Source organism: Schistocerca americana, chromosome 6, assembly GCF_021461395.2.
Source record: "Schistocerca americana isolate TAMUIC-IGC-003095 chromosome 6, iqSchAmer2.1, whole genome shotgun sequence".
Lineage (NCBI taxonomy): Eukaryota > Metazoa > Arthropoda > Insecta > Orthoptera > Acrididae > Schistocerca > Schistocerca americana.
In genome coordinates this window covers 1,596,103-1,617,675 of record NC_060124.1, presented here as the reverse complement: position 1 = coordinate 1,617,675, position 21,573 = coordinate 1,596,103, and the positions used below count along the sequence as shown (strand labels likewise).

The 21,573-nt window shown below is 38.8% G+C and overlaps 1 protein-coding gene across 2 annotated transcripts in view; it reads left to right on the top strand.

Annotated features, from left to right (window-relative positions):
• LOC124619850 (probable phospholipid-transporting ATPase IIB) overlaps positions 1–21,573 on the top strand; it is a 194,053-nt gene that overhangs the window by 130,332 nt on the left and 42,148 nt on the right. For both annotated transcript variants that reach the window (XM_047146460.1, XM_047146461.1), the window contains 3 exons: positions 2,960–3,130; positions 5,293–5,481; positions 12,332–12,521. In XM_047146460.1, coding sequence (XP_047002416.1) covers positions 2,960–3,130; positions 5,293–5,481; positions 12,332–12,521 — 550 coding nt within the window. The remainder of the gene's footprint in view (positions 1–2,959; positions 3,131–5,292; positions 5,482–12,331; positions 12,522–21,573) is intronic.

Below are 21,573 nucleotides of genomic sequence, written 5' to 3'. Positions count from 1 at the left end.
TCGCTGTGTGCTTTCAGTTACCTGAAACTGCATTGTGTGAATAAGTTGTGTGTGTGTGTGTGTGTGTGTGTGTGTGTGTGTGTGTTGTTGTTGTTGTTGTTGTTGTTTTTGACAGAGGCCACTGGCCGAAAGCTTTAAGTGTGAATATCCTTTTGTTGTGCCTATCTATAACTCAGCATCTCCACTATATGGCGAGTGGCAACTTTGCTTCTCGAAACACAGATTTCCTGTTACATCAGCAGTGTCCGTACACTCCTATGACAAAATGAGCAAGACAGTAGCACAAAAGTTCTGTTTTTTTTTTTTTTTTTTTCTGTCCGGACAGACTGAACTGTCACAACCAAAGAGTTTCCTGTGCTACAGCAGAGGTATACAGATGTCAAGACAGAATTCCAATGCATGAACTCACCACTGAGCTGCTTTATAAATTTTAAGTTCCATGGGGTGGGGGGGGCAAGAAAGGGTTAAAAAGTCTTGAGAGGGTTGCTGGAGTCACTATCTATTCCAATCTATTCCATTCCCACAATAAAGAGATAAAGGAGGAGGGAGGAAATATAGCTACAAATACTTCCCAAGGCTTCACACTTTCAGAAAAGACATGGAGGAAGAAGAAGAAGAAAATTTTATATTTGAGTAATATTGATGAACAGAGGACAGACATAATTTTCATGTGACTGGCATTCTTTTATTTTATGTTATCAGTATTATGCTAAATGAAATTCTCCGCTATGTTACATTTTTACCCAGTTTTTGTTTTATGGTATTTCCTTCTGGCACCACATGATCAACCTTATTTTGCTTTGGTTATTTCCTTTGTTAAAAAAAGCTTGTTGGGGCCACCTGCTTGACCATGGTGCTTGCATATTTTCTGCTGTTGTCATCTTCCACTTCTGGTGTTCATGGTGAAATTTGGTAGTTGTTTTTTTGTTAGTGCATTGAGCTTTTGCATTACTGCAGTGTTCCTCGATTCTCATGCTGAACCCTATCTTGGGTTCCTCAGACCATTTCATGGTCTCTTTGTTGTTAAATTCTGTAAGGGATGTTAGGAAGGGTCTGGTTTCATTAGTTCCATGGTAGTCATCCTTTAGTAGTTGTGTCTTGCCGTATATATCGTTCTACAAGGTATTTGTTTATTTGCTTGATCCACAGGGATCCTGTGGCTTTGCTCTTGCTGTCTACTTTGTGAAGATCTTACTGGACATCTTACGAAGATCCATTCTGTATCAGTGGCTATAGGAAGCTAGTCATCATCGGACAACAACAGTGATGTTTCCTTAGAGTTGATAGAGTTCATGATTAGGTTTATGCCATTGTCCCTCATCTGGTAGGATCCTTGGCTCCACTGTCTTTTGCAGGAATTTCTGTTCTTGTAATTTGAGAACTCTTATTAGGGTCTCCTTGGTTAGGGATAAAAATTCTGCTGTGCAGAGGACTGATGGTCTGACTACTATGTTTTGGTGTCTTAGTTCAGTATTGATCTACCTAGTTTGATTTTCCTTTGTTTAAGAGGTACTGTTTCACCAAGATCATACAAGCTCCAGTCTTTAAGGTATTTTGTAGCGTTGGCTCTCTTGATAAGCTTAATTGTGCTGACTCATTCTAGGTGTGTTTTTAATATTATCTTGATCAGTAGACCCGTTTTCTTTGCTATTAAACGCAGTGCTACCCCATGTTTCTCAGAGGCTGTGTCATTTTTGAGTAGATTTATGATCTCTGACTTCCTCGTATATGAGTGGAGGGGTGTGGTTGGTGTTGGGATTAGAGGGTTCTATAACTCGGAGAGTCTTACATAGATTCTTTGACATTTAGGAGTTGCTGAAAGTATTGACATAAACTTTTAATGTGTTATAATTGAGGCTCAGTGATCCATCTTCTTGCTGGAAATGTGAAGTAGGAGGCATGAAATGGGTCATCTGTTTTGAGGTACTTTTAGAGATCTATATAGTTGTCTATTTGAAAATTTCCCTCTGGCTGTTCAATCAGTTGTTTGTTGTACTTCCTCTTTGCCCATCTTATGATGCTGGCTGTTGTCTTCCTTTGTGTAATAAAGGCTATTTTGATACTCTAATGAAAAACTATTGACCGTTGACAAATTTTTGATCATGCTGATAAAAACTGTGTGCTAAATCAGGACTCGAAACTGGGACCTATTGGACATACTGACATATCCTATTAATATGATCATTTGTAGAGTCAATCTGTAGCTTACAAATTAGTATGCGAAATAAGCCTTTGTGTATAGACTTCAGCTATTGAATAGCACCAACTGCACAATGGCCATTCACAATGGCATCCCCACCACCACCTCTGCCACCTTCCCTATCATACCGTCTGCCCAGGTATGGGCCAAATTATTTAGTGTAAATTCCTCTTCAGTGTCTCATGGTCTTGCGGTAGCGTTCTCGCTTCCTTTTCACGGGGTCCTGGGTTTGATTTCCGGCGGGGTCAGGGATTTTTCCTGCCTCGAGATGACTGGGTGGTGTTGTGTCGTCGTCATCATCATCATCATCATCATCATTCATTCCTATTATGGTCGGAGGAAGGCAATGGCAAACCACCTCCACTAGGACCTTGCCTAGTACAGTGATGTGGATCTCCCACATCGCCCCCATGCTCCTATGAGAATGGGACATCATCGTCATCATCATAATCATCATCATCTTCTTCTTCTTCTTCTTCTTCTTCTTCTTCTCAGCTGCTTCCCAGTGGTTGACACTCCTTTTTATTTTACTGGTTGCTAGTACTCCACTTAATTGTATTACTTTAATAGACTGTTTGATGTAATTTATGTAAATAAAGCTTTCTAACAAATGCATCATTATGTAAAATAGAACCAGTACGCAACCATCAAAAAGTGTTCACTGCAAATTTAGCTTTTTTTCTTATTTTGGAAAAAGTGACTCCACAGTCTGAAATTCTTGTATTTGTGCTAGTAACATTTGACAAATTTTTCTTTCAGAGTCGATACAATGCAGCTCGTATGAGTGTATCAGATCGTGTTTCTCGAGTTGCTGCTGTAGTGGAAAGCCTTGAACGTGAAATGGAGTTGCTGTGTGTGACAGGTGTTGAGGATCGTTTGCAGGATCGTGTGCGCCCCACATTGGAGCTCCTAAGAAATGCTGGAATAAAGGTATTCATTGTTTGCTTACAAGTTTGTATTAAATTGGTGAAGAATGATTTGTCTGAGCTGTTTTGCTGAATTGCCAATAAGCTTGTAGCAGAGTTTTTTTATACATAATAGTAAATGGCCAAAGTTGCTGTGAATTAATAAATGAACTTTTGTTCTTGCCAAAACTTTCAACTGAAAAAGCCACAATATCATTGAAGGACATACTGCACTTAACAGAAGTATCATGACCGTCACATAGTAATTAAGAACAAGTTTTTACTTATTGAGTGTCTTCTAAAATCCTACACACTCACCATTGACAGTACTGGAGAGCAGTATCGTAAAATAGTGCTCCACACTTTCTGTAAGATATATCTGGATCTAGTTAACAATCCACATTTAGTATTTCAGATTTTTTTTTCCTTGAGGTCATGCTTCAATTACGTAGCTCTAATTCAAATTACACTATTACTAAGGACTTCAGTATAAAGTCTTTGACATAGAGCTGAGTGAGTAAACTGTTGATCACCAATTATTAAAGTTATGATACTTCAGATCTGCTGGCAATAAAAAGATATCTCAGAGAAAAGGCTAAGCCACAGCTGAGGAAGGGGTTACTGTACCTCCAAGCCACAAAAGAGGAAGGTGTGGATTAGAGTCCCAGGCTGGTAAACCTGCATGAAATTTTTGAAGACAAATTTGAACTTCTGCTTTTCTCCATGAATGAATCTGTCCTTAACGGGCAACTATTTGTTTCAGATTTTTGTGGAAAAGCAACTAAAAAATCAAAATGTGCAGTATACATTATACCCATAAAGACTATTTGTGGAGAGTACAAATTTGTATAGGAGAAGGGTAAATTTGTCCATCCCTATCAAATCTTTGTTGGTGAAGAAAATTCCTCAGTTCTGGGAAAAGGACAAACTGTACACATTCGCAGATCCCAAATGTGCTCTACAGTCAGTAAGAAACTACTAAAAAGTATAATGCTAGTTGAAACAGTGATAAATAAAGGGCACATATATCTAGAAGTTGATTAAATCAGAAACTTTAACCATTGACATTTTATTACAGAGACCACCTGTAGTGTGCACATTATCAACACAACATTAGGTAACTTTTACTGTACATACCAGTGTAAAATACAGAAAGAGATATTATGAGGTAATAAAGACCATTATTTATTTACTAGTTTGCAATCTGTTTGCAACCAGTGTTGAAGAGGCGGCTAGATAATAAAATATTATTGTTTCTGATGAAATCTAAAATTGTGGAAATAGATTTTCTCTTTTGGGATAATAGCCTGACACTTGACTAACTGAGATGCTAAAGGAAACATACCAGGTGCCCTCCTAAGAGCTGTGAGGTGCATTTTCTCTAGTGTTTCAGCAAATATTTGCATTGCTGTTTTTTTGCAGTGTGTAGCTGGTGATAATCAAAACAAATACTGCTCATCTAATCTTTCATGGGCACCCAGTGTCAGTTAAAAGTATCAGTTTGTTTCCCATTACAGAAGTACTGATTTTGGAATTTTATGTGCCCGTCGAACAGAGTGGCCCCAAATTAGTCTAGTGTGATATTTGTTTTATCATTGTGTACAAACAGGAACACTAAAACATGAAGAGTAATCAGTACTCCAGCAGCAACGGGTGCATGGTGGTAGCAGTCAGTGTGGGCCAAGGTGATGTTGTTGCTCCTTATTATTCTGTGTGTTTTACTGTCTCTGTTAATACGTATTGATAAAACAAATATTGCATTAGACTAATTTGGGACTGTGTATCAAATGAGGACATAAAATTCTGCTTTTAAACTAATTTTATGTGTAACAGGAAACAAACAAATGCTTTCTGACACTGGGTGTCGCATGAAAGATATGATGAGTAGTAGTTGCTTGGACCTAGTCTATCTACACAGACAGAAACTAAATTGCAAATATCTGCCAAAACACCATAGAAACTGTGCCTGACGACTCTTAGGAGGTCAATACCAGTTACTATAAATAGCACTGTTCTTGGTTGAGGAAGTGTTAATTGAGGCACTGCCTGAAAAATTAACCTTTAACCAGAGCCGTTTTTGATTATTAGATTTTGCTGTTACTTCGTATGCTAGTGTATGCTAAGTAATCATTTGGTGCTTGTCATCTAAATTTTAAAATAATTGAATGCAATCTTTTTTAAATCCAGATATGGATGCTGACTGGTGACAAACTGGAGACAGCCACTTGTATTGCTAAGAGTTCGCACTTAGTTTCTCGCACCCAGGGGTTGCATGTCTTCAAATCTGTTATGACAAGGACTGACGCTCATCTTGAACTGAATACTTTTAGGAAGAAACAAGATTGTGCCCTGGTTATAAGTGGTGATTCTTTGGAGGTAAACACGTTATTTTTATATATCATTCACAGGCCTATATTTAATTACTAATGCAGTTTTAGTTTCTGGTCTTCTGCTACATAATGCACTAAGTTGTAAGTAACAAAGCATTTGTCCAACTTTTGTAACAGAAATTACCGGCTATTCAAATGATAGAAGTGGTACACAAATATGAATATAGATGCAAATTCTGTCTCAAATGCGAAAACTCAAAATTACCTTATAAATGCTATGTCTTAGTGGGTCACATCAGATGAACTATTTTATAAGAGATAGTTTGAAACAGATTATTTTATTTTTTGCATATAAGTATAAAAAAGTAACCAGTTTTTGATTACTGGTATTGCGCAACATCTAATGAAGCTTAGATTTCAAAGACAAGGTTTGTAAGACTGTGTCTTTGCAAAATAAGAAATGCATGAACGCAATCATGTATCAGTGCACTTGATGCCCTGGTGCTGCGCAAATTATTGTTGTTTAAATGGTGTGTATAGGGTCCATATCGAATAATGCAACAAGCAAAGAAACGTGTGTGTATCTGCTAGCTGAAGTTCAAAAGTTGGTGTAATAAAGACTCTTTAATGTGGCAATTCTAGGTGGTGGGTGTTATGAACTATGGTTGTATTAAATTCTGGTAGAGGTTGTAAAAAAGCTGTCTTTCTCTCCCCCGCCCCCCCCCCCCCCTGCCAAAAAAAAATTATTATTATTATTCAAATTTTGTGGTGTCTTCAGTATTATAATCTATTGGCATGTGCTCAGTATCTTAAAAAATTTTACAATGATCCAGTGATTAACCAACTCAACTTTCTTATGTATTACATTCCTTTGCTTATTAGGTGTTAAGAAGCTATCTAGTTTGTCTGAAAACTGTGCTGATTACAAAACATCAGAAATTTTGTATTTTGTTGTCACTGTTCATTTGTAAACATATTCCTGAACTAACTTCTTGATAAAGTAGATTAAAGAGGTAGGTACATAATTTAGCATTTATACAGCTAATATCAGATAAATGTTAGCAACTTTTGCACTCATTTAGTTTCAGAGTAATTCAAGCGAATATTATTTCACTATTCAGTTAATCATAAATGTATATCTTTGTGATTTATTAAATTCCAATAAACAACAGTAGCTAAAGCCAGCTGTAATTATTTTAAATTTATATAAGAAGCTGGTTGGAAGACATTTTAAGTCAGTCTGTGGTTGGTTTGAAAGGAGGAACGCCTATGGTTAAAAAATATGGGATATTGTATTGCAGACAAGTTAGTACAAATTACAAGTCAGAAAATGTACCCCAATTTATCTAGATTTCATATCTGGGAATTTATTAATAATTCAGTGACTTTTAATGATCAATTGTTCTCTGAGCGTATAATTAGTGTCATGGACTGTAACAAACTTCAATAATGGTTGTCTACTGTGACAATGGGGTCAAACTGTGAACTATGTTGTTTCCAATAGTTAGTTATTGATTTTGTTGTTAGATTTCAAGGACAACGAATTAAGAATTTTATGTGGCTGTGTTAATTATATTTGCCTGCCACAGGTGAACTGTTGTGAACAGTCACATCAGAGTTAGGTTACTGCATTTGATGTGACATTATCAGACGTCAATTGAGTGTAGTCTATGATTGTCCAATTATCTTTACAGTACTTATAATAGACTCAGTCTGGCCATAAACAGTAATTTATTCACCATCTCAGTCCAAATAATGTGCCTTAACTGCAAATCCAGTGTGGACCACATTATCAGTAGTAGTATATTTCCCCACCCCCAATGTCTCGGCCAGTTTTGATGGAGGTGCAACTAGTGGTGGCATACTTGTGCAGGTGTTGTTCTTTGCTCATTCTTTTCTTTTGTTATTTCAAAATGAGTGAAAGGATTAATCCTGCCAAAAGTCTTCCCCTAACATCTGAATACAATTATTTTCAATTTTACTTCCACACAAAATGCCCACGAAAGGTCAGAATCGATATTCTGCAGATTCAGCGATTATTGGATTGGGTGGGAAAACAAAAATGTATCCAGAAAAACCTTAAATCACAGGTGCACTCTATTCAGAGAAAATAAGCAAAGAATTTTGGAATAAACTTTTGAGTGTGTGTGTGTGTGTGTGTGTGTGTGTGTGTGTGTGAGAGAGAGGCTTCTTCCTAGGCACTTCGCGAACTAGACAGTTCTAAAGATAATGTGTGAAATTACCTGGCAGTTATCCAAAGTCAAGTTTACTCTAATCAAACATGAAAGTGATATACAGCTTAGGTACTGTCAATCTAGAACATCCATCAATACTAGTTTCTGTCTAAATATGAGTTCAGGTGGTACTATCACCCAGTGATCTTGATATGTTTATGCATGGAGCTTACTCACTATTTGTGTTGGATCTTCACCTGATGAACCTTCACTATGACTTTCTTCTGCTAAAAATGTTGTTTTAATGCCCATAAACACATTGTTTAGAATTGCAAAAAGACCTTTTGCCGTAGCTTTCTCATCAGAATTGACATTCAAGGTACTTGGCCACATTTTAGAGAAACACATCAGAGATTTCTTCCGAGAGCTCGTAAAAGTACATATCATCATGGCCATAGTTAATAAAAACTGGAGAGTAACTAAAAAAATTTGATTCATAACAATAGTTGTGAATGTCAGTCTATTATCATATCAGGCAGACAACACGACAAGTGATGATGATGAAGTTCCAAACTCCTTGACAGAGCATAAGGGACGATGCAGGAGACCCGCACTGCTGTACTAGGCAAGGTCCTAGCGGAGGTGGTTTGCCATTGCCTTCCTCCAACCATAATGAGGATGAAAGATGATGATGAAGATGACACAACAACACCCAGTCATCTCGAGGCAGGTGAAAATCCCTGACCCCACCATGAATCGAACTCGGGATCCCGTGCTCGGGAAACGAGAACGCTACTGCGAGACCATGAGCTTCTACACAAGTAGAGGAAAATAGAACAAATTCATTTAAATCCAGCAAATCAGCTGTCATGGAATCCCTGGAATACCAGTATAGGTGTTCTTTTTCTGTGTGTGTGTGTGTGTGTGTGTGTCATAAAGTTGGCATTATCACTTGGCTTGTCCAACAGTCTGATCATGTATGATCAAAGCATGGGACCCTGAAAACTGACACAAAAATTGCTGCAGCTTTTGAGATATTTTGACAGTGATAGTGTACATGTTGTCCCCAAGAAGCAAATTCCTGAACGGTAACCCTAAATGGGTTGAAGGCAGCAGTAACTGATACTCACACTACCCCATAACGTGTGTTGCACAGAACACTTTAGAGGCAATAAACTATATCTCTCTGTATGGACAAGCATAAGGGAGAGTAAGTATATTACGAATGCAGAGAATGAGTGGGGGGAGAGAGAGAGAGAGAGAGAGAGAGAGAGAGAGAGAGAGCTCTCTGTAGTCCACAGAGCATCGCTTGATGGAATGAAGTCTGACACTGAAGTTTGCTTCTGTTTTGACACTTCCAGGTACGTACTTGAAGAATCCTTTCTTGGGAGGGTAATACCCCAAATAGATTGCTATCACTGTGTATGGGTAGCATTAAGAATATTGTGCAAGCCATGTGCTGGGCACACTGTGAAGCATTTTCAAGATTTACAGTGTTTGACACTATGCTATAACAGCAATTGGTTGGAAACTCAGACTAGTTATGTAGTGTTGTCACTTTCCTTTATATATAATAATTACAAGAACTACTCCCAAGTCTAGGTATAGCAAGTGCTATTACGTTATTGGTTTTCAACCCACCTGTTATTCACACACATCCAGTGCAGTAAAGGGCACTAAAATTGAAGAAAGAAATAAGATTCAGTAGTTTCTATGGTCCTTTCAAGTTTAATATTGTTTTATCAGGATTTAGTATGTAGATGGTGATAGAGCCATTATGGATCTACCATATTATGAGGTTGCAGCTGTTACAGCCAAACAGCCATCCTTTATGAGCTATTAAGTGGGTCATGTCAACTCACCTAGACCACTGTGCTGGACCATCACAGATTTCATTGAAATTTTACGTGAAATTTGGCACATGCCCCCAATCAACATCAATCAGTAAAGTCTAATGTTCATCAAAGCAACATTGTCCTAGATTTAATCACTTATTTGGCTCCATTTGTGACTTCACACAGAGCGAGCATGATTTTATGGAGAGTTTGAGCTGTTCTATCTCAAGTACTATTTTGTCGAAAGAAATGAAGTTTGGCTGTTTTGTATAACTTTGCATTCTCTTAAGAATAGTAATGAAAAGAAATTTTACATACCATATTCAGCCAGAAAATCTTAGGCAACATCACCCCCCCCCCCCCCCCCCCAAAAAAAAAAAAAATCTGAATTTGGCTTGTTACATCTTACTGATTAAAAATATGACAAACTTGAAACTTGGTATGTAGTAACCTAGCAACACAAGTTTCTTATATATTAAGTTTGTTATGTACTGCTTTTCAATACTGAGTCAGTTAGATGCAAAGTTGGAGATTTTGTAAAAAGATAAAAAAATGCAGTAGTTTAGGCCTAATTTTCGAAAAAAACTGTTTTCGATGAAACTCTGCAAACTAGACTCATTAGGAAGATCACTGTTTTAACCACAAAGAAACGTTTATTTGATTATCCAACATGGGGTAACAGTGCTAGATAATTTGAATTAAAGTTGGATTAGAAATACGCAATAGTAAAAAAATTTAAATTTTGGATTCTTATATATCATGCTGTAAACATATCCTGAACATGAAACTTATTATGCTATGGGTCAGTAGTACAAGGATGTGAAATACAAAATTTAATTGACACACTACTTTCCAACGATCTACAAATCTGTCATAATGATGACTGGTTTTGTGGAAAGGTGAAACTAAATGATATTCGACACTTCTTGTACAAATACCTTTTTCTGTTATCAAAGCAATATAGTGAGATATTAGTTGTCAATAAACAAATAAAAAATACATGCAACAAAATACATTTAACAAGTTGTTGAGACATAGCCCATTGTCGTGGTACATTAACTCGAATTTGTCCATCATTTACAAGTATCGTTAGCACACATTGGGAAATTGAATGTGATGTTCTGAATGCTTGAAAACATACTCTTTCCAGCTCTGATTATTTTGAAATCAGTTATGTAAATCAGATCTTCTAAAAGCAAATTGAATGTTATCTATTTTTGGCATTTTTACGACAATCAAATTTGAACTGATTTTGTAGAAATTTGGAAAGCAGCATGTGATGAAAAACCTTATATTGCTTAGTTGTTGTTGTTATCCTTTTTTTACCTGTAATCAACATGTTATAAGAAGTCAAAGTTAAAACTTTATTCACATTACGAATTTTCCGGCTACATTGCCTTGGTTTATCTTGTATTGTTAGGCCATGTTGGAAATTAAACCCACTGATCTGAGAAGGGGTCTTAAAATACATTGTTTTGAGTGAGACTGTTTTTAAAGCTTTAATATAAAACAGCATTGGTAAATGAAGTGTTGAACATACCCAATGTTCACCTTTTCACAAAAGTCTCCATTTTTTGAGGAATTTGTAGATTCATTGGAAAATAGTGGGTCAATGAAATTTTGTATTTCATATTCTTGTTCCACCGACCTATTGCATAATAAGTTTCATGTTCAGCATGCATTTTCTTTGAGATATGAGACTCCGAAGCTTAAATTTTTTTCATGCTGCGATTTTCATGTCCATCCTCAATTCAAATTATATAGCATTTTTAGCTCATGTTGGGTAATCAATAAACTTTTTTCTATGGTTAAAACAGTGATCTTCATACCACTTAGGAAAGTTTTATAGAACATAGTTTGTTGCAAAATAAGATCCAGAATACTGCATTTTTGATATTTTTGTAAAATCCTGTACTTTACACTTAATTGACTCTGTAGTGGGAAGTGGTACATAAATGGAACTTCATTTTGAAAATCTTGTGTTGTTAGGTTAATACATGCCAAGTTTCTTATTCATCATACCTTTAAACCCTGAGAGGTAACAAGCCAAATATTTTGCGGGCAATTTTGCCTAAAATTTTGTAGCTGAACATGGCTTGTAAAATTATTTTAATTACTGTTCTTAAGTGAACCATAAAACTGTACAAGATAGCCAAATTTCAATTCTTTCAAGAAAATATTGCCCAAGATACAACAGCTCGTAGTCGCCAGAAATTCACATTCACTCTGCACAAAGTTGTGCTTCGAATCAAACAGGTGTTTGTATTTCTGCCAGTATTGCTTTGATGAACATTAAACTTTACCAGTGTTCATTTGTAACATGTGTGAATGTTCACATAAAATTTCACGGAAATCCACGATGACAGAGCAGGAAAATGTTCCAAAATTGCTCGATATGACATAGAATGACACAAGTATATTTAAAAAAATCATTCTTTACTTATTTTACAGGTCAATATTTTCCTTGCTGTAATGGTAGATACTAAAAATTGTAATGTTTACCACCTGTTGATGTTCAAGTTGTTCATAATGGAATCCATACTGACTGTCTTACAATGGAAGACTAGTCCATTTCTGTTTATTAAAATCTTCCCTTCAAGTTCCAAGACAGCACTTATTTCAATATGGAGCATGGTATTCCTGAAGAGTTGTATTACAGCGCTTCTGTCTAACACGCATTTACAGTGATATCATAGCTACAGTGTTCTAGAGTGATAAATGCAGTTTCCCCATTGAAGTTTATTACTATTATTATTATTATTATTATTATTATTTGTATTATCTCTCTGTGTGACATCATTCTTACAGAATATTAAGTAAGTTGTAGATACTTTTAGCAAAATTCCTGTACTGTGTCGCAATAATGAGGTACTGGTGGTGTGAACAGGTATGCCTGCAGTACTACCAGCATGAATTTCTGGAACTGGCTTGTGGCTGTCCAGCAGTAGTGTGCTGTCGTTGTTCACCAACTCAGAAGGCAGAAGTGGTTCGGCTCATACAGAGGCACACAGGCAAAAGGGCAGCTGCAGTTGGAGATGGTGGCAATGATGTTAGCATGATACAGGCAGCAGATGCAGGTTGTGTACCATATTGTTATCTAGACGGTTTTACCATAGAAATATATTTCAAAATTTTTTAAGACCATTTTCACTGCATTGTTTTTTTTTCAGTCAGGTTTAATGTATCATTTCTGTACTTTCATTTCTTTCTTTATCCAGTTCTGCACATTTTCCAAACTCCATGCTTCAACGTAAATAGAAAAATTTTCTCATCCCCATTTCTTACTCAAATTCATTGGTCTTGCTATTTTTATCTTCAATGAAAAAAATAATTGTCTTATATAGCAAGGCCTTTTCATTTCCATGTGTTCAAAATGTAACAGTGAAAGTTACATAAATAGCTTCCAATATCTGGAAATGTAAATGTAAATCATAGGTTACACATTGCCATGTATAAAATGAGTTGCTGCCCCCCCCCCCCCCCTCAAGCAACTGGAGACAGTAGCTGTGTTGTGTTGTGGCATGCGTGTGTGTGTGTGTGTGTGGGGGGGGGGGGGGGGGGGGTTGCAGGTACACATTCCACTTCAGTAGGAGGACTTTGTCTGAAAGTTTAAGAGAAAATATTGTTGCAGTCTTTTTCATAGTGTTTGCTTGCAACTCATTGCCTCATGTATGTCCTTTCCATAAATTTCTGTTCTGTTGCTCCATTATCTCATCATTTTTGTGAAACTGGTGCATGCTGCTGAAGATTTGGTGATTATCTCCCTGCATGTTTTAGTGCCACTTTCAGGTAGTAGTCACATCTGCTCTACAGATAAATACAAAGCCCACACTGTGTCATCACCAGTTTGTTCTCTCTTTCTGATTTTGTGTGATCCCATGTGATGTTCTCAAACTGTCTTTTCCGGGCATTTGGCGAGTATACTCAGGCATACTCTGTGTGATGATTCAGTTTCTGTTTCCAACTCTCTCTGAAATTCTGAAATGACAGCAGCATGAAATGGGAGAGATTGTGACTCATGATATAGAGGTGACATTGAGTGACAAGAGTTCGTCACATGTTGAAAAACGTGCATGCATTCATACACCTACAACTCTCTCTCTCTCTCTTTCGCACTCACTCATTCACTCACTCACACACACACACACACACACACACACACACACACACAAAGGTCACAGCTACTGTCGTCTCCAGGCACTAAGAATTGACTGTGATGAGCAAAAATTCGACGGGTGTGATTGGTGAGAGTACATAAGAGGTGGGGGTAGGAGAGAGAGGGATGGGGGTGGGGGGATTCATTAGTGCTGTCTTTGGGAGTGTGCAGATTGTAGGCTGTAGGTGCAGCATTGGGAGGCTGTGCTGAATGAAAAAGCCAGAGGAGAGAAGCAGAGAAGAGGAAAGGGCGATGCAGATGCGATGGGGGATAGAAGGTGAGTGATGCTGGAGTGGGAGCAGGAAAGGAGATAAGAGGCACTTGCAGCAGGGACTAAAGTTCACATTATGTAAGAAAGCAGCCCAATTTTCAGTCGTTCTGCGCATCCACCCCCTCCTGCCACTAGCCACTGGCAGCCAATAATATTAATTCTCTTTCTGAGCAGCTAGCAGAGTGTTACAGCTAGGAGTGAGAATCTCACTCCTACATGCTGCACTGTTGCTGTACTTCGTGACAACCAAATTATTTATTCAACTGTCAATTTTTTTTGTTTCCTTTTTTTTCTTGCAGCAGTATAGCTGTGAATGTGTATGTTTACGGCATTGAATTTGAAGTGCTTCACAAGCAGGCAAAGCGAATTATTTACCGCATTTATAACTTTTTCAAATGTGAATTTGAAAACACATCTCCTACTGTTGACACTTGAAAACACAAGAACGGACTCCAGAACCATGTGTTGTCGGCAAGAGAATTGTAAGTGAAAATGTCAGAGCTGCAGGAACCATAGAAATAACTGGTTTCATGTCACATGGAAAGCATCGAAATCGCAAGGAACCTGTAACACAAATGGATGGTTTTAACAAAGATGCTTTAAAGGGCTCCATGTGAATGATGAACACACGACGTCACAAAAATGTTTACAGTTATGGTGGCTTCAATTGTAAGCGCTTGTCAATGTAAAGAATTTTAAAAGATGTTGGTTCCAGATACATTAAGAAGAGAGTTTTTAGTTCAAAGAAGTGACATAGGTGCAGTACAAACTATATCCCGTGTAAGGGTCCACAATACAAGAGGAGGAGGTTGCTCAATAGTGTACTGCCCTGGTGGAATGTTGGCCAATTAGAATCATTCCAATATGATCTGCTGGAAAATGAGTGATGGTACTGGCGGTTTTAAAGTTGTCATAGGAATAAATTCTCGGACAATTTTTCTGCATGCTGACTCTTCTTCAGTTTTGTTTCTGAGAATAAACTTGTATTTACATGTAAAAAAAACAGCAGTGACTACCATTGTGAAATGAGCACTGTCAGTTTCGTGACGTGATTCACAATTCTTGTCATATCATGCTTGAAGTCGGTCATTGTCAGTTAAATTTAACTGTTAAAGAGAAAACATCAAGTACAAACACCAGAAGAGTGGATATTTTCCCACGGCCTAAAAATAAAAATATTAAGCACCGTATAAACCAGACTCGTGCCGATCTCTTGTAGCTCGTTAATTTATACAAGTCACGTGACAGAACGTACAAATTTGACTTCCATGCACATGAATAGGGTCACACAATTTTGTCACTGTCAGTGACACGTGGAATTAATTTGGGAAAATTGTTTTAAGGCTATGTGGGAGAGGGGGGAGGGGGATTCAAGATGTTACAATAGATCGCTTGTGCATGAGGCAATGTACAACATCCCACCTATAGCGTGGTCACAGTGCGCAGCATGCTGAAAAGCTTCAGACAGAAGAATTTGACAGGGAAGTGATGATGGATATAAGCGTTGAACCTATCATCATAAATTTACAATCAGATTGTTCGGAAACAGACTCAAATAGAAGCGACGATGGTATTACAATGTAGACCTTGGAACAAAGTTATAATTTTTCTTAGTTTTAAAGACTTGTGGTTCAAAAATTTGTTTGTCAACGTATCAGTTGCATACATAATAATTAGAACTTCCTACCCTTTTTCCCTTGGACTTTGTATCCTTTTAATTACACAGACTATAATGTTCAACATATTACCCAAGGAGAAGTTACACTTCTCCCACCATGTTGTATGCTCTGATAACACGCGAGAATGCAGCTGAATAAATTTGTCAGAAGTCTGATTTTTCCACATGTAAACCTCTGTCATTTTCAGGGTATGAACTGGATAAGGCCCTAAAATAACAGTAACTGTTACTTGTCACGATATCAGTGGTTTTCGATGTTATTGGTCACCATTCCCTAGAGTTATTTGCAGATGATGGTTAATTGCTTCCATGTTGAATGGATTATAAATGCGGTCTCTCCTTGTAATATCAAACCTGTTAGTTTACACTCATAATTCCCATTAACAGCGACAAACATGACAACTTACTGACAATTTTAACAATAATTTTTTATATCAGTATTTTCTACCACTAATTCATTTTTACACAGTGGTTACACTTAACAATAGTCTCTCTCTCTCTCTCTCTCTCTCTCTCTCTCTCTCTCTCTCACACACACACACACACACACACACACACACATACACACACGCGCCTTACACATTTTTAAAAATTCTATTGAGTAGAAGCAGTTGTCAAGCAAATATAACGATTTTGGTTTGTGCTTCAAGTTAATTTTGTTGTGTATTAAGTTTTTACTTATAATGCCGTTCAGATTGCGATAAATTTTAATTATTGCAAGCAGTTTCAATGACCTTGTCATTAGACAAGTGTCATTTTGAGAAAAATTGTACTTCATGTCTTCACAGAGCTGTGTCATCTGTTCTCACCTCCCGATGTCTCACCGGGTAAATCTGTAGAGCAGTGGATGCAATGTCATCAAGACTTAAATTAATATTTATTTTATGACAACTGATCGAAATTGGTTTTAATATATGCTATTCCCGTCATATATTTGAGCATATAATACAATGTACAGTAGGCAAATGAGCCTGACTGTTATCCGCAGCAACACAGTTTGGCAACGTGGACTTAATTTGCCTGCGCTCTGCTGCTGCGCATGCGCAGTTCTCATAACCCCCTATGCTTCCTTTCCGCTCCACCTCTATGCACGGAAGCACCATCCTAGGTGATGGGGGCTATAGTGAAGGTTGAGGCCATGTTGTTAAGCCAAAGAAGGATACCATGTTGAAAGAGTTTCCACCTGTACAGTTCAGCAAAATTGTTGATGGAAAGAAACCAGTTGGCAGAGGCTGTGACGCATCCATTGATGTCAAGCACGCAGTGTTGAGCAGTATGCTTGGCTGCTGTCTCTTGACCACAGTTTGGTGGTGGCCTTTTATACAATCAGACAGCTTGTTAGTTGTCATGTCCACATAGAATGCCATGTAGTTGTTGCAGCTAAGTTGGTAGATCACATGGCTGCTTTCACCTGCCATGGCTTTGATGAGGTCATAGATGCTTATGATACAACTGGAGTTATATGGTAATGAGAGGGACAGATCTTGCATGTAAGTCTGTTTCTGTAAAATGAGCCATGGGTCATGGGGAACAGGGGTGGAGTAGGGGCTAGGGGCAACAAGGATATTATGTAGGTTGGGTGTACGGTGGAACACCATTCTGGTAAGGGTGGTGAGGATACTTCCCATTTCAAGGCACAGTGAAAGGTAATTGAAATTATGCAGGTGGGAACTCTCCCTGCAACATATCCTCTGACCATCTCAGCACTGAGCAAGGTGGCGCAGTGGTTAGCACACTGGACTCGCATTCGGGAGGACGACGGTTCAATCCCGCGTCCGGCCATCCTGATTTAGGTTTTCCATGATTACCCTAAATTGCTCCAGGCAAATGCCGGGATGGTTCCTTTGCAAGGGCACGGCCGACTTTCTTCCCCATCCTTCCCTAATCCGATGAGACCGATGACCTCACTGTCTGGTCTCCTTCCCCAAACAACCAACCAACCAGCCATCTCAGCACAACTGCAAGTCCTTACTCCTTCTCTGCTTCTCGCTTCTCTCTATCCTCCTCCCCCCCCCCCCCCCCTCCCCCTCAGCACAGCCACCCTATTCTGCACCTAGCAGCTTACCATCTTGTCACCACCACAGCCGGCACTCTCATAGGCACCACTACATCGTCATCATCATCATCATCATCTGTATCCCCATTACTCACTCGGCTGAGATTGCTGCTCAGCACAGTCAGGCCTTGGCACCTCGAAATGACAGGGGCTCTGTGTGTGTGTGTGTGTGTGTGTGTGTGTGTGTGTGTGTGTGTGTGTGTGTGTGTGTGTGTGCGTGCGCTTTCTATATCTGAAAAATGACTTTGTTCATAACTTTGAACAGCATTGAACTAACAGTCTCCTTTCAGTGTGTGTGTGTGTGTGTGTGTGTGTGTGTGTGTGTGTGTGGGTGTGTGCGCCGCCGCCCCCCCCCCCCCCCCCGCTCCCCCCTGCTCAGTGCCTCTTCTGTCTCTTCTGTGTGGTAGGTTATTCCATCTGCCTCTTCTGTGTGGTGTGGTTTATTCCATCCTGGATTTTCCATTGATCTCTCTTAAATAGTACACACAGTGTACACAATAGCATGTACTCTTCCTGATGCTATTGTACCAACAAGGTAAGAGTTATCACTAATACTCTAACATGGATACCAGTGCTGTATGTTCAGTTCATTTGCCAGAATGTGTACAATGGACAAACACAGTGGGCTCTTGTTTTATGTGCTATGCTTCCTTTTACTAGTGTGCCACTGTACAAGCAAGTGACTGTAGCATAATCTGATAGTAAATAGAATTCTGTGTGATTGTGAAAATGTATTGGAGCTGATAATTGTAATTCAGACTAAAATTTGTGAGATCCCGGCCAAGAGCTTATTCAAGGGACCAATCAGATGAAAATCTGACAGTGCGTGGTCTGGACTATATGGTGTATGCTGGAGCACCTCTTACCCAAATTTGGCGATTTTCTCACGAACAAGAGCAACCACATGGGGGCGAGTATTGTCATGAAGAAGTTTGAGACCATCAGCATTAATGTTGTGACATTTGTGAGGAAGGACGCTACACAACTTACCCAAAGTTCTGATGTAGGCTGCAGCATTCATAATGGTCCTGTGTTCAGCAGAGTCTCCCAGTAATGCACCATGCATATTCCAGACAGCACAAGCACTTTCTTAGCACGAGTAACTTTGAATTTTTCTTCATACTGTGCAGCCAGCATATTTCCACTCCATAGAGGCCTGCTTTCTTTCAGGTGTGTAGTGTTATGCCCATGATTCATCACCAGTCATGATTCCTTCACAAAGTCATGCCCTTTTGCGAAGTAAAGTGTTAAGTGATCCAAGCTTGACGTCATTCGCTGACCCTTGTGGTTGTGAGGTTCTTAGTTACCCCACGAGCACTACCTTCACGAAATTTCAACGTGGCCTGAACAGAATTGTACACTATGCCATAGAAAATGTTGAACTGTTATGATAAAGTTCATAGTTGCACATGCTGGTCGTTCAAAATTACTCTGCCAGTGGCTCAGACATTCTGGGGGTTGCAGCAGTTACTGGCCGCCCGATTATGCTGTTGTAATAGGGGGTTTCTTCAACTTGCCAGGTATAGATTAGGAGTGTTACGTCATCAAACCTGGCGCCAGGGGCAGGGAATCATGTGGCATTGTTCTGGATGTCTTGTCTGAAAATTACCGTGAGCTGGAACCAATGCATGAAGGTAACATCTTAGACCTCTTGGCAACAAACAGACATGAACTTATCAAATCAGTTAATGTAGAGGAAGGTATCAGTGATCATAAGGTTGTGACAGCATCTATGACAATGGGTCCTACAAGGAATGTTAAGAAAGGTAGGAAGATATATTTGCCCAGCAAGTGTGACAGGATGCAAATTTCAGAATATCTCGGCAGTCAGCATCAAATATTTGGTGATGAGGACAAAGATGTGGAGAACAAATGGAAAAAACTCTAATGTATCGTTCAATATGCCCTAGGCAAGTATGTCCTGGGGTGGGCCGGTGTAATGTTAAGCATTTTTGTGGACTTACTTGTTGAAGAATGTTGGTTCTGCTTTCTTGCAGCGCCGATGTCTTCTACTAGCATCGGACGCTCCTCCGAAGATTTCACTGCTAGGAAGGGGAAATTTTCTCTCTCTCTCTCTCTCTCTCTCTCTCTCTCTCTCTCTCTCTCTCTCCTTATTTAAAAAACACGCTACTCTGGGAATATCATTCAGTGCACCAGAACATATTTATTTCCACTTTGTACAAAAAAAATTACTAAACTTTATGACGTAAGCCCATACATTATCGGGCACCCAGAATCAGTTAATTACACATTTTTGAACACAATTAAAACATAAGCTTTTATCATGGCTGACTATCCACGTCCAGTCCACGTACTCTCAACAGCAATTCAACGTCTAACAAACAGTCGCTATCTCAAGTATCTCCATTTGTTTTTCAACAATACAAAGCTACATTACTCTTTGCAGCCGGTCACAGAGCTTCTGGGCCGTATTTGATTATTCTTGGCAGGTCGCACTGAACACTTGCCAGTGCCGATGAATTATCCCCCTTCCAGTTTCGCCTGCACAAACAATAAATGGGTGCAGTATCCCATGCTCATCCTTATGCCCTGCTTTAAAATAATGCATATTCGAAATGGCTGGAACACACATGTCTCCAGACTTTCGTAAAATTCTGGGGGCACTACAGTTCCGAGTAAGGTTTTAAGGGATGGGAAAGATCCACTCCAGTTTAATAGACATGTTAGAAAAGCTCTACGTAAACAAAGAGAACTTCATCACAGATTCAAGAGAAGTAAAAACCTAGCTGACAAACAAAAGCTGAACAAAGCGAAAATGAGTGTAAGGAGACCAATGAGAGAAGCGTTCAATAATTTTGAAAGTAAGACGTTGTCAACCGACCTGAGTAAAAACTCAGAGATTTTGGTTGTATGTAAAATCAGTAAGCAGGTCAAAATCATCTATTCTTTCTCTCAGTGACCACGACAACACCGAAACAGAAGATAACAGAGAGAAGCCCGAAGTGCTGAATTTGATCTTCCGAGTTGTTTCACCATGGAAGATCGTAACACTGTCCCTTCTTTCAACCATGTGCAAACGCCGAAATGGCAGATACAGCTGCAATTGCTTAGTAGTGGAAAGGCTTCAGGACCAGATAAGATACCTATAACATTCTATAAAGATTATGCGGAAGAGCTTGCTCCCCTTCTAGCAGTAATTTATCGTAGATCCCTTGAGCAACAAAAGGTACCTAACTGGAAAAAAGTGCAGGTCATTCGAGTTTTCAAGAAAGGCCATAAGACACAATTATATACCTATATCATTGATGTCAGTCTGTTGTAGAATTATGGAACATGTCTTATGCTCAAGAATTATGACGTGCTTGGAAAATGAACAGCTTCTCTATAAAAATCAATGAGCAGACCTGCTATTGGATTCAAGACTTTCTTGCAGATAGAACTCAACACGTCACTCTTAACGGAACTAAATCGACAGATGTAAACGTAATATCCGGAGTACCACGGGGAAGTGTGAGAGGACCGTTGCTGTTCACAAAATAAATGATCTAGTAGAAAGTGTCGGATGCTCTTTAAGGCTATTCGCAGATGATGCAGTACCAGAAGATAGTAAGAATCTGCAGAACGACCTGCAGAGAATTGATGAATGGTGCAGACTGCGGCAGTTGACCTGAAAGTAAATGAATGTAAAATATTGCGCATTCATAGGAAAAGAAATCCACTACTGTACAGCTACACTATTGATGACAAACAGCTGGAGACAACGTCTGCCTTAAAATATCTAGGTGTAACTATCCAGAGCAACCTGAAGTTGAATGACTATATAAAACAGAGAGTGGGAAAAGCAGACATGAGACTCAGATTCATCGGAAGAATCGTAAGGAAATGTAACTCATCCACGAAAGAAGTGGCTTATAAGGTGCTTGTTCGCCCGATTCTTGAGTATTGTTCACCTATCTGGGATCCCTATCAGGTAGGACTGATAGAAGAGATAGAGAAGATCCAATGAA